This window comes from Cetorhinus maximus, chromosome 3 (assembly GCF_964194155.1).
Source record: "Cetorhinus maximus chromosome 3, sCetMax3.hap1.1, whole genome shotgun sequence".
In the NCBI taxonomy this organism is placed as follows: Eukaryota; Metazoa; Chordata; class Chondrichthyes; order Lamniformes; family Cetorhinidae; genus Cetorhinus; species Cetorhinus maximus.
In genome coordinates this window covers 199940886-199955262 of record NC_135881.1, presented here as the reverse complement: position 1 = coordinate 199955262, position 14377 = coordinate 199940886, and the positions used below count along the sequence as shown (strand labels likewise).

Below are 14377 nucleotides of genomic sequence, written 5' to 3'. Positions count from 1 at the left end.
GATCCAAAGGCATGCATGCAATGCGGTAGGTCAATTAAGCATTCAATATAGCAATGCTTAGTTTGAGAACCAATAATTGCAGATACAACTCTGTTGTGGGAGAAAAATCTGAAGAATTTGAAGCTTCTCCTAGACGGTGTCAGTACTTGGTAAAGAAAAGCTGTGGCCCGTGTACTTATTGCCTATTGATCCCAATAGAATTTAAAGCTGCTTATGGTACTAATGTTAACCTGGCTCCTGACTCAATTTTTATATACAAAGAAATAAAAAGCTTACGCACAACCAGGGTGTGACTCTAGTCAGTCCAAGGCAATCTAGCAATTGAAGGCCCCAGCTTAATTCCCAAAGTTGGCAAGAAATAAGATGAACTACTTTTGGCACCATTTCAAAGGTTGGAGAAAATAGAACACAGTACACTTTATAGGACACCTAACTCAGCATTCTCCTGACTGCAATATATGCTTGCACTGCTGAGTGTAATGGAGTAGGCAGATGATCCAGTAGAATGATGGGCCAAAATAATATGCTTACATTTGAATCAAACTTGCCAAACCACCCATGTATGCTGAGGTATTCATCTACTATTTGCAGTTGATGAAATGTTCGGATGTCTTTTTGGATGAATAAAATTTGCTCTCAATTGTGGGGGCGGTTAGCATTGGCAAGTGGCGCTGACAAAATTGCTAGCCTCACTATGTCAATTGTATTGGCTAAATGGAATAACGTTAGTCAAATGCGGAATGTAATTTGCAAAGGCAATATATCACAATGGTTTCTTCTCTCTGGATGATATTCAAATGGAAAATCGTCAACAGACTTGCAAGAAGACGCTCAGCGGTTTCAAGAAATGTTACTCTACAGGGATTGCTGCTAATTGCCAAGAGATTGACCGTTCTGTATTCATTGAGATCACAGAATCATAAAATTTTAATGGCAGAAAAGGAGGCCATTCGGCCCATTGTGTCTGCACCAGCTCTCCAAATGAGCATTATGACCTAGTGCCATTGCCCTGCCTTTTCCCTGTACCCTTGCACATTGTTTCTATTACAATAATCATCTAATGTCCTCTTGAATGCCTCGATTGAACCTGCCTCCACCACACTTCCAGGCAGTGCATTCCAAACCCTAACTACTCGCTGTGTGAAAAAGTTTTTTTTTTCTCCCATCACATTTACTTCTTTTGCAAATCACTTTAAATGTGTGCCCCCTCATTCTCGATCCTTTTACAAGTGGGAACAGCGTCTCCCTATCCACTCTGCCCAGCCCCCTCATGATTTTGAACATCTCTATCAAACCTCCTCTTAGCCGCCTTCTCTCAAAGAACAACAGTCCTAACCTCTCCGATCTATCCTCATAGCTGAAGTTTCCCATCCCTGGAACCATTCTTGTAAACCTCTTCTGCACTCTCTCCAATATGTTCATATCCTTCCTATAATGTGTGCCCAAAACTATACACACTATTCCAGCTGAGGTCTAACAAGTGTCTTATATAAATTCAGCATAATCTCCTTGCTCTTCTGCTCTCTGCCCCTTTTAATAAAGCCCAGGATACTATATGCTTTACTAACTGCTCTCTTCACCTGTCCTGCCACCTTCAATGATATATACACCCAAGTCTTTCTGCTCCTGCATCCCCTTCAAAATTTCACCCCTTATTTTCCATTGTCTGTCCATGTTCTTCCTACCAAAATATGTCACCTCACACTTCTCCGCATTGAACTTCATCTGCCACCTATCTACCCACTCCACCAACTTGTTTATGTCCTCTTGAAGTTCCACACCGTCATCCTTGCAGTTCACAACACTCCCAAGCTTCGTATCATCTGCAAACTTTGAAATTGCCCCCTGCACACCAAGATCTGGATCATTGATATATATCAGGAAAAGTAAGGGTCCCAAAACCAACCCCTGGAGAGCTCCACTACAAACCTTCCTCCAGCCCGAAAAATATCCATTAACTCTCTGCTTCCTATTTTTCAGCCAATTTTGTATCCACATTGCTCCTGTCCCTTTTATTCCATAAGCAATAACTTTTCTCTTAAGTCTGTTGTGTGACACTGTCAAATGCCTTTTGAAAGTCCATGTACACCACATCAATAGCATTACCCTCATCGACCTTTTCTGTTATCTCTTCAAAAATCTCCAAGTTAGATAAACACGATTTCCCCTTTAGAAATTCATGCTGGATCTTCCTAATCAACCCACATTTTACCATGCGCCTATTGATTCTATCCTGAATAATTGTTTCTAGAATCTTCCCCACCACGGAAGTTAAACTGACTGGTCTGTAATTGCTGGGCTTATCCTTTCAAACATTTTTGAACAAGGGCATAACGTTTGCAATTCTCCAGTCCTCTGGCTCCTCCCTTGGGTCTAGGGAAGACTGAAGGTTATGGCCGGCGCCTCTGCAATTCCCACTCTCACTTCCTTCAACATCCTTGGATGCATCACATCTGGTCCCGGTGCCTTGTCAATCTTAAGTACCGACAGTCTATTCAACACTTCCTCCTTGTCAATTTTGAACCCTTCTAGTGACAGAATTTGCTTGTCTGTCACCATGGCCTGGGTAGCGTCTACCTCCTTGGTAAAGACGGATGCAAAGTATTCATTTAATACCTCCGCCATGGCCCCTTCGTCCTTGTGTAAATTCCCTTTTAGGTTCCTAATTGGCCCTATTCCTCTTACCAGCCTTTTACTATTTATATGTTTATAGAAGACTTTGGGATTCCCCTTTTTGTTGGCAGCCAGTCTTTTCTCATAATCCCTCTTTGCTTCTCTAATATGCTTTTTCACCTCCCCTCTGAACCTTCTGTATTCCACCTGTCATAGGCACACTTTTTCTCCTTTATCTTAAGTTCTATCTCCTTTTTCATCCAGGGAGCTCTGGATTTGTTTGCCCTACCTTTCCCTTTCGATGAAATATACCTTGAATGTGCCCAAAACAGTTTTTTTGAAGGTAGCCCATTGTTCAGCTACAGGTTCTCCTGCCAATCTTTAGTTCCACTCTATCTGGCCCAGCTCCGTTCTTGCCCCATCAAAGTTGGCTGTCGCCCAGTTAATTATTCTTACTCTGGATTGCCTATCGTCCTTTTCTATCATCATCCTAAAACATACAATACAATGATCACTGCCTCCTAAATGTTCCCCCACTGACACTTGATCTACTTGGCCCACCTCATTTCCAAGAAACAGGACTAGCAGTGCATCTTTTCGTGTTGGACTGGACATATACTGCTGTAGAAAATTCTCCTGAACACAATTTAGGAACTTTTGCCCCCCTCTGCCCTTTACACTACCACTCTCCCAGTCAATATTCGGGTAATTAAAGTCCCCCATTATAACTACTCTATGATGCTTGCATCTCTCTGTAATTTCCCTGCAGATTTGTTTTTCTATGTCCTTCTCACTATTTGGCAGTCTATAGACTACACTGAGCAATGTAATTGCACCCTTTTTGTTCCTTAGCTCTAGCCAAATTGATTCTGTCCTTGAACCCTCTGGGACATCCTCTTTCTCCAGCATTACAATGCTCTCCTTAACCAATACCGCCACCCCTCCTCCTTTCCTATCTCTTCTGAACACCTTGAACCTGCGAATATTTAACACCCAGTTCTGCCCTTCCTTGAGCCAAGTTTCTCTTTTTGTCGCCACAGCATCATATTTCTACATGGCAATCTGCGCCTGTAACACCCCAATCTTATTTGCTATACTCCGTGCATTCACATCCATGCTTAGTAACCCTGATTTAGATCTTCTTACTTTCTTCCTTGCCCCGGCTTTACCTATTAACTTACTATTCTCTATACTAGTGCTACCTGTCCCTCCGGGTATTTTGTGCACCCTGGTACTCCTCTAATATTTTCTCTTGGTTCCCACACCCCTGCCGAGTTAGTTTAAAGCCCTCCCAACAGCACTAGCAAAACACCCCGCAAGGAACTCGGACCCATCTCTGTTCAGGTGCAACCTGCCTGGTTTGTACAGGTGCCATCTCCCCCAGAGCCAGTCCCAGTGTCCCAGGAATCTAAAGCCCTCCCTCCTGCACCATCTTTTCAGCCACACATTCATCTGCCTTATCCTCCTATTTCTGTACTCACTGGCATGTGGCACTGGGAGTAATCTGGAGATTACTACATTTGAGGTCCTGCTTGCTAATTTTCTACCTAACTCCTTAAATTCTGATTGCAGGACTATATCCCCCTTCTTCCCTAAGTCATTGGTGCCAATGTGGACTAGGACCACTGGCTGACCACCCTCCCCCAGAAGAATGTCCTGCAGCCGCTGTGTGACATCCTTGACCCTGGCTGTAGGGAGGCAACATGCCATCCTGGAATCACATCTACAGCTACAGAAACGCCTGTCTGTTCCCATAACCAATGAATCCCCTATCCCAATAGCTCTTCTTTCTTCTCCCTCCCCTCCTGTACAGCTGAGCCGCTCGTGGTGCCACGAACTTGGTTGTGTCTGCACTCCTCTGGGGAACCAGCGCCCTCGCCAGCTTCCAAAACAGAAAACCGATTTGTGAGTGGGACCCCAGGAGACTCCTGCGCTACCTGCCTGCTTCTCTTGGACTGCCTGGTGGTCACCAATTCCCTCTGTCTCCAGGCCCGCAAGCTGCGGTGCGACCGCCTCTCTGAACATGCTCTCCCCGTAGCTCTCAGCCCCGTGGATGCACCACAGTGACTCCAGCTGCTGCTCGGTCTCTGAAGCCTGGAGCTCGAGTTTCTGCAGCTGACAGCACTTCCTGCACATGTGGTCAGGTAGGACACCGGTAGCGTCCTCGACTTCACACATATTACAGGACAAGCATTCCAATTGACTGAGCTGCCACACCATGACTTAACTCTACTTCCCTTACGTTAACTTTATTCTACTCATTGGATTATTTATATTACTTTTTTATATTGTCCCTAAATTGCCCTTATTCCTGGCACTTCTCAGTTAAACCCAAGTATTGAGGGACCTTTGGTGAATTACATATCAGCCACACAAAAATCTTCAATATCGAGAGATAGAAATGAGCCTGTGTGTCTGTCCTTCTGTGATCAAGATTGAGTAAACAAGCCGGGTGACCTCGTGCGAACTTGTGATTCCCACCGTGAAATTTGCGAAAACCGCAGAAGTCCTATAATTACCTCAGTGATACATGCCAGAAAATTGCAACCGGTCTGTTTGAAAAAGGTGTAATTCCTTCCTTGACATGATTCAGGCCACAATGTTGTCATCAACCACCGGGTCTGATGCAACCAAACTTCTGTGATTTATACTTGTGTGTGCTGGAGTGCTGCCTAAAGCAAGGTCGGAAAATGGATTAGAACATCGAGCTGTGGCAGCTCCAATGTTAGTGCACGATGTAATGGGAAAGCAAAGCGTATGATCGGAGCAAAGCAAGCCTTGTGACTTAGAGCTACGCAGTTTGATCGAGGCATTCAAAAGGGATTTGGATTGCTGCCTGAAAAGATTGTGTGTGCAAGTTTACGGGGATAAGGCAGGGGAGTGGGATGAGGTGGAATGCTCTCTCAGAGAGCCAGTGCAGACTCGATGGGCTGAATGACCACCTTCAGATACTGAGACACTGTAGTTAGAAAGTGGGGGCACCTCAGTAGAACTTCTCATGGACTGAAGTTCAAAACATTACTTGTGAACCCACATTAAATTTCCCTCAGGTGGCTAGATTTGAAAATAGTGAGAATGACGGAACAGCCAACTACTACAACTTTTGGCACTGTTAATAAAACATTCAGGTCAGGTGACCTCCCCACATTGGGATTGGGACCCAAGTGGGAATCCTTGCCAAAACAGAAGGCACCTCTTGCGCACTTCAGCAGGAGACTATGTTTGAAGATGAATTGCCAGTATTCAATTTGAGGAATGAGGGAACCAGTAACGTGAGCTCATGATTCAATCGCAGAGTGCAGTAACAAATGCCAACAGCGTTTGGACTGCTAACCCAGTTGAAATTAGCTGCTGTACAAGGACATTTGCCATCTAGAATGGGTTTATAGAATATGTTCTTTCCAGCAATACCATAGGGCAGCAAAAGCTGCCAGTTTAACATCACGGACATCTTGTGAACTCAGGCAATGGAACATTTTGTGTAATGGGGTTTAAGTGTATTGGGTGAAATTGTGCTATGTAATGGTGCTAACAATATTTGAACCAAAACTAAAGTTGTCACTTTAATATTCTGGTACCACACAGTGCTGTTACAAGTGTCCCCAGATAGTAATGAAGTGTATTATAGGTCAGAATCGAACTGTTTTTGAGTTGAAAACAGTTGTCTGACTGAGTCTTCATGGATTCTCCTGCTCTCTTGAATCGTGGGCTCTTTAGGGTGTCTTTGGCCAAGTAGCCCATTTTGATGTGTGAGCTTGGCCAGTGAGCATCAGCTATATCCAGTCATATCACAGCTGCATTTCCCATAGGGGTCACCAGGTTGCAATTAGAGGAGCAAAATTGTTCTGCAACAGTCCAGCAATTGAGAAAAATGGGCAATCTGTTTACACCCCACCGGCTATCTTTTCCATTGAAGGTAAATGGGGAGTAAAACAAGCTGCTGAGTCTTCACAGCCCGTTTTACATGATCTCCTGAAGACACAGTTTTATCACCACCACCTAGCAGTGGGAAGCTCTCTCCTCTTAGCTGAGCTCAACCAATATTGTGGATCGAAACAGGAACTTTCTTGGGATGTTCAGCTCTTCACCACATGGACAATGCTGGCCTGTAATATTCAGATAAAAACAAAAAGCTAAAAGCTACTGCGGATGCTGGAAATCCAAAACAAAAACAGAATTACCTGGAAAAACTCAGCAGGTCTGGCAGCATCGGCGGAGAAGAAATCAGTTAACGTTTCGAGCCTTCATGGCCCTTCGGCAGAACTGAAGGCTTCAGTTCTGCCGAAGGGCCATGAAGGCTCGAAACGTTAACTGATTTCTTCTCCGCCGATGCTGCCAGACCTGTAATATTCAGCATGGATTAGAAAACTTCCACATGGTGTTTCTATTGAGTCAACTGTCTTATTGTAAGGAGTGCACTGACGATGAATCACTTTAGCAGGTTGATAACTGCAAGCCAGAATTGTGAAGAGGAAATGTCGAAAAGCAAAATCTACTACTGGGGAAAATATTTTGAGGTACACTTTGTGAATTTCAAAAATTCACTTAGTTGACTGGACTTTTTTAACAACTACCGTCAATCTCTTGACAAGCACAAATCTTATTAATTTTGGAAGTGCTATCATTAAAATGGAGTGTGGTGTAGAACAGAATCTGTTGTTGCTTTCTAAAGATGTCTTTCAAAGTCAGAATCGAAAGTGGTCATTTGGCTGTCTGTTGTGTTTGTGTTGGCTTTTTGCTAGAGAATTTTAAACCCATTCTCTCCCCATTGTCCTTCTCTTTCCTGATAAGCCAGTATCTGCCACTGCTTCAAATGTTTGTGTGCTCCTCTCTTAAAAGAAACCATGGTCTTTCCAGCCCAAACCCTTTAGTTTAATAGCACTGCCAGTGGTTGTCCTAGCTGAAGGCTTAAATTTGTATTTCAATTTAGACTGGGAAATGATCATTAGGAAAAGTGGTTGCTAAATGTTTGCCGTTCATCTCTAGAGCCTGAGGTGAATTGGTCTCAACCAGGGAAGTTGCAGTGTCCATGTGGACTACTTAAGAATGTTAAAAAAAAGCCCAGGGTTTTGACTCTCTCTCCGATGATTCTTACTGGCAAGTATGTCTGTGTTGCTGGGCGAAGATTTGGGCTGAGCTCTGCTATGAGTTATCGCACAATGTGCAGGCTATTTCAATTGTTCAGACTTGCACACACAGTGTCCGCTTGGCTGAAGTACCAGAGAGAACTGCTTGTGCCTGTTAATAAAGTAAACAGGCTGTTTTTTTTTTAAAAAAGCTACTAACAATTGGATACAGCAATAAAAATCGTCAAAGATTGGTGCTGCTGCTGTGAGCACGTACTTATTATTTGGAAGCTGGTAAATACATTTTGTTTTTCAATTCATTCCCCACCTTTTGCACAGGCTGCTCAATAAGAACAAGTTTGCATTTCCACTTCCAACAATTCCTCTCCTCAGTTGACTTGCCTCTTGCCCATACACTCTTAAAGGTCTGTTGCTAGAGTTTCTTTCTTATGACTGTGGCAATGAATTATGCCATCATGCCAGATTCCATTGTTGGCTCTTCTTGTGAGGGACAGACTCAACAACAACAACAACAAATTGCATTTATATAGTAACTTGAACGTAGTAAAACGTCCAAGGCACTTCGCAGAAATGTTGTCAAACAAGATGATGCCCGACACAGTGAGAAGAATACACCTCGACTCCTTTTTATTTTTAAAACATTTTTTCGACTCCCTTTGGTTACATATTTATTTGGCGAGAGATGCCTTCTGTTATAATTACATGTCTTTTGTCGAACCTGTGAACGATGACTTGGGAACTAATTACCACTTTAGATAGCTATTTATGGCTGTTACAATTGCTGACACTGTAAGAGATGAGCTTATTTTAAGGTGGGTTGAAACAGACTGCCCAGTGACAACCTTTTAAGGGATTTTCATAACACCGGCTGTTGCCAAGGAAGCGCTGGATTATTTGGGATACTGTGACTCGGATTTGACGATGAACCAAATCTCCATCCGTCGCCTGTGCCCCCTGGAAGTTAAAATGGCAACATTCAAGGAGTTCTGCCAGTGCTTTCTGACCTGGCTTCTGGTTGACTAAGGCCTCAATTTTAAAATTCTCATCCTTGTTTCCAAATCGCCACATGGTCTTCCCCACCCCCCACCCGACCTCTATCACCCCCTCCAGCCCAACGACCCATGTGCACTCGTCCAATTTTGGCCTCTTGCACATCCGTGATTTTAGTTGTTCCGCTATTGGTGGCTGTTCCCTCCCTAAACTTCTTTGCCTCTCTGCCTCTTTCCTCCTTTTAAGATTCTCCTCAAGCCCAACAGGGACCAAGTTTCTGGTCACCCTGCCCTGTTGACCTGAATTTTGCTGTAGTGATGATAATGACAAGGTTATCGGCACTTGCCATTATTGCTGGGTATATCTGACAGCCATCTGCACACGTGCAATTAAACATGGAAATCTAGGTGTTGGTGTCAGAGATGGCCGCTTCTTGACGGTGTACTGTCACCATCCTTGCTGTTGGACATGGAACTTAAATCACTAATGCGGTGAACTTGCTGTATTTTCTCACTACTTTCACACTAAAGGTGGCTGCGAAAGTTCGGTTTGGTGCACTTAGGAGTAAGTGACTTTTTACAAGTGTGGAATCTCATTCTCTCGAGCTTTTCACCCTCTTTTTCTGCCCATCTCTTGTGCATCTCACCCTCAATTCCATCTGTATTTTACAATCTTTATTTTGCTTTTGATACATGATTTGAAAGTAATTGATGTTTGGATTTTGCACATCTGTGAGGATATTTCAATCTAATTTTTCCCTGCTCACAGATACCTGAGGTCCCCTGTAAAGGGCGCTGCCTTGGAATGGATGCCAGATTAGAAGAAATCTCTAGCTGATAAACTCGCAAAACGTCCTAAAAATCTGGGCTAACATCTCCTTATGGGGCTCGGTGCCAAATCTTGTTTGGTAACGTTTCTGTGAAGTGTCTTGGGCGTTTTACTATGTTAAAGTTGCTATATAAATGCAATTTGTTGTTGTTCTGGCCAGCTCAAACACATCTGGAGTACTCTGAATAGTTTGGTCTCCTTACTTAAAAAAAAAGGTATAATTGCTTTAGAAGCAGTTCAGACAAGTTCACTGGACTCATTCCTGGGAAAAGGGGGTTGTCTTATGAAGAGAGGTTGAGCAGGTTGGGCCCATACCCATTGGAATTTAGAAGAATCTTAGAAGTGATCTTATTGAAGCATATAAGAATCCTGAAGGGGCTTGATGGTGGATGCCCAGAGGATGTTTCCCCTTATGGGGGGGGTGACTAAAACTAGGGGACATAGTTGGGCCTCCCTCTTAAGACAGAGATGAGGGAGAAGCTTTATCTCCCAAAGCGTCTTTTGTGTGTGGAGTTCTCTTCCCCAGAAAGTAGTGGAGGCTGGGCCTTTGAATTTATTCAGGGCAGGGTTAGGCAGAATTTTGTTAAGCAGGGGGAGTCGAGGGTTATGGAGGGCGGACAGAAAAGCGGAGCTGAGACCACAACCAGATCAGCCATTATCTTACTGAACGGGATCAAGCTTGAAGGGCCGAATGGCCTGCTCCTGCTGCAGTGTTCCTAACAGTGGCGCGAAAAGTGGATTAATCGCTTGTTATTTCATAAAGGGGAGTTTGCAGTGTGCGAAAATGGTTGTCATGTTTGCCTGTGTAACAGTGATTGGGCTGCAGCTGCTGCTTTGTTGTGTTGCATTTTTTATGACAATCCCCTTGATATCGGCTTAACTGGCGTAAAGTCTCATGGAACTTCAAGCACAAATTGTGTTCAGTTGTGACTTGACTTGCCGCGATTTTATTGGTCCAGCTCGTTGGTCTAGAGGCAGGTCCTGCCCATTAATCGCTGGGAGTTTCCACAAATTGTGCTCATTTGTGGGCCCTTGAGGATGCTCCCAAAATTAAGCCGGATCTTCTGGGCACAAGGACACTAATTAATTACTTCCTTCATGCGTGCTCCGCCCTGGAGGCAGACCCTCGGCTTATTGTTTGCTGATGCTTTATTCTGAGCTGTTTTTCTAGGTGGTTGTTTTTTTTCTAGTGGTGGTTGGCCATTGCCGCCTTCTCCCAGGGGTAGGGCAAGGAGGCTGGTCCCAAGTACACCTCAGCCAGAACAGGAGTCAAACCTGTGGTGTTGGCATTAATCTGAACCACACGCTTTTAAATTTTGCTAATGAACTGGCTTACTGTACGCCAAAAATAACACACCGTTTGGTATGTTTTTAAATTAATTTTCAGTAATTTAAAGTTGGGTGACTTGACACTAGTGGTGGATTGACACTGATTTTATATATTTTTTTTGTGTGATAAACCTATTTTCAGCTGCGTCAGTCAACCTACACAGAGTCACTATCAAATACATCGAGGAATATTTTTTAAAGCAACATTTCAAGTTCTAAAATGCTGCCCAACTGGGCTAATTTATGACAGATTTGGCAGCAGGCAGATAGGTTTGAGTGGAACAACATTTTTCAAATCCAAGTGCAATTTGGCACCAAAATCCCTGACTATGCCCAAGGAGAAGCTCTACCCAATTGATTTTCCAAGTATTACACTGTAAAGGTCTTTTGAGGTGTTCCTCAGAGACTTGGACAGTCCTTTATGAACACAAGGGTTTTCGTTGCTGTTTTGAGTTTCAGTCGAATATTGAGATTTTTAATATTGCTGTCTCTATTGACTGTCGTACAGCTGATCTTGATTTGTGTTTTGTTACTGAAGAAGTTCTGCTATGCGTTTGGTGGCTCAGTTCTGGAGACGAGTTCGGAGCGTAACCATTTGTACCATCTCTCTTTTAGGTGTGTTGGGGGTGCCAGAAGGGTCACCGAGCCAGGACTGGGTTTCAGCCTCCCTGATCAAGGTACCAGCGCTCGTTCTATCAATGGCAATTTCCTTGACCCTGTGAAACCTGTCAAGCTGGACGCCACAGCTTTCAGTGAAAACGCCTCGGCTGACACCCTGTCCGCCTCACAGACACTTGATTGCCCGTTTCTAGCCTGTGGCACAGGCACCGATGAGGTGCACTACGTGAGTGAGGCAGTTTGCCCAGAAGATGCTCCCAGCAGCGATGCACACAGGGATGCCTGCACCATTACTGGTAAGTAACGTACGCGGTGAATAAACTCCAAATTAAATACTGGGTAGCCATTGTTTATTCGTCCAAACTCTGTTCCCTAGCTGCTGACTCCATCCATCTCCCTGCAACTAAACCAGTTTGCAACCTCCGCTGTCATATCTGACCCTGCGATCAGCTTCTGACCTCCTAATCGCACCATCACTACAACCACCTATTTCTATTTCTGTCACTTTGGCCCATCTTGACTCACCTCCTGAAACCCTCATTCGTGCCTTTGTCACCTCTAGACTTGACTATTACAATTAATTCCAGGCTGGTCTCCTACATTCCACCCTCCCCGAAACTTCAGGTCATCCAAATCTCTGCTGTCTTGTGTCTTGCACCAAGTCCTGTTTACCTGTCACACCTGTGCTTGCAAAAGTAAGAAAGGGAAACAAAGAGAGAGATGAAGAAAACAGCTTGTGCACAACAGCCTTGGCAGCGGAAGGCACAATCACCAATGGTGCAGCAATTAAAATCTGGGGTGGTCAAGAGACAGTAAAAGGAGGAGCACAGACATTTCGGAGGGGTTGTGGGATTGGAGAAGATTATGGAGATGGGGAGGGACGAGGCCTTGGAGGGATTTGAAAGCCAGGATGAGAATTTCAAAATTAAGTCATTGCTGGACCAGGAGCCACTGTATGCCAGCGAGGACAAGGACGATGCGTAAATAGGACTTGTTCTGAGTTAAGATATGCACATGAGGATATTGGATGACCTCAAGGTTACAGAGGGTGTAATGTGGGAGGCCAGCCCAGGAGTACATTGGAATAGTCAAGTCTAGAGGTAAAGAGGGGATGGATGGGAGATGAGAGATGCAGGAAGAGAGTAAGAAAATAAGAGTTAACTTGGACAATGCAGTGAAAAGTGTCAATACCTCCAGTTATTGAAGGCAGCAGAGCAAGTTGTTTACGTTTTGACCATTTTTCGTTTGATTCTTGCCTTCAGAGTGAACTAATCAGTTAGTTTACAGGAGATGGTTTGTAAATGTTATTTAAAGGAAGGGTTTGGAACTGCCTCCTTTGTTGTACCTTTGGCAACAGAATGAAAACTTTTATGGCCGCGCCCAAGGTCATTGCTCATACTCACCAGTACTGCATAGATAGAGCACCATCTAAAGAGAAGGTGGTGTTATTACACTGCAGAACCTCATTGTCCAGTGTTGGTTCAGTACGACCATCTTACAGCACCATCCAGTGGTGAAAAGCAGTGAAAGCGCTTCATGTGGGAAACAGTTGAAGAAGAATCAGCATGCATGAATATGAGAATACATAACAGCCCGTGAAAATATATCGCACCGTGAGAATTTCCAAGGGTGAAAATACCATTTTAAACTACTACTTGTCAACTCCCACCCTTGCCTCTAGTCCCCCACGCCCCTGCCTTCCCGCTCACACCCCCGTGACCCAGCCTCTAGCCTCCGCGCCCTTGCCAACTCCCGCCCCTGTCTCCCAGCCTCCGTTCTTACCTGAGTCCTCAGGGTCTGTTCCTCAGTGACTTCTGGCTTCACTCCTGGGCTCGTACATCTACACCTTAGAGGTAGAGGTTGGTCAGTGCCGATAGCTGCTAACTGCATCAAGCAACTTGTGCCACCAGATGGAGCCTGGTCAATCTTTTTTGGGAAAAAGCCTTGTGCACTGAGCTGAGTACAGTACTAATAATTTTTTTATTATAAAAGAATTTTGAAAATACAATAAACATTATATTTAGTGATTGGTTTAGCAAGTTATTTCAGCTAGGAATGCAAAGTGCCTCACGTGTACGATACAGCATTTCAACACTGTCTTCTTTTCCTGGCAAGAAATGTCCAAAGGGACCTAATTCTGGCCTTAACATTGATTCCCGTGGCAACCCACGATTCACTGAAAGTTGCTTCACTTAAAAGTTGTGATTTTCAAAGGATGCAACCACAACTTTAAGTGAGGACTTACTGTCATGAGAGAATTTGGATGAGACATTACACTAAGGCCCCCTGACTGCCCCTTTGGGTAGATATTTTAAAAAAGAGCAGGGGAGTTCTGCCTGGCGTCCTGGCCAATATTTATCCCTCAATCAGCATCACAAAAAGCAGGTTGTGGTCATTATCAAATTGCTGTTTGTGGGAGCTTGCTGTGTGCAAATGAGCTGCCACATTTGCTAGATGATGACAGTGGCTACACTTCAGAAAGGACTTTCTTGGCTTTAAAATACTTTGAGATGCCCAGTACTTGTGAAAGGCGCTATATAAATGCAAGTCTTTTCACTCCCCCCATAATGTTGCAGAAACTCTATTTCACAGATGGCTCACGGCAGAAGAGAATTGGCCACTTTGTGCTCTGCTCCTCCAGTCTCTGCACTTGCAGTTGTGGGGGACGTTCCTTGGGGCCGTGGTGGGGGGGGAGTGGGAGCAGGGGCTGGGATTGTTGGTGGAAAAATTAGAGTTTTGTTGGGAGCTGGAGGATCATCACATTCACACCCTAACTGAAAGGGCCACTTCACTAGGCCTTTATAATGGGGCGACTGGAATCGGTGATCCATTGGCTGATTCATGAGGGAGAATCCACTGCTTCTTTACTCCATAATATATCAAGTTGCAGGATTCCCGAGAGCAGAACTCAG

General features: G+C 44.3%; 1 protein-coding gene across 5 annotated transcripts in view; it reads left to right on the top strand.

Annotated features, from left to right (window-relative positions):
* The window catches only part of trak1a (trafficking protein, kinesin binding 1a), a 228174-nt gene that overhangs the window by 87549 nt on the left and 126248 nt on the right, over positions 1-14377 (top strand). For all 5 annotated transcript variants that reach the window (XM_078539593.1, XM_078539588.1, XM_078539589.1 and 2 more), the window contains one exon: positions 11463-11761. Coding sequence is in view for 1 of the 5 variants with exons in the window: in XM_078539588.1 (XP_078395714.1) it covers positions 11463-11761 (299 nt within the window). In the remaining 4 variants the exon portion in view is untranslated. Of the gene's footprint in view, positions 1-11462; positions 11762-14377 lie in introns of those variants that run through there.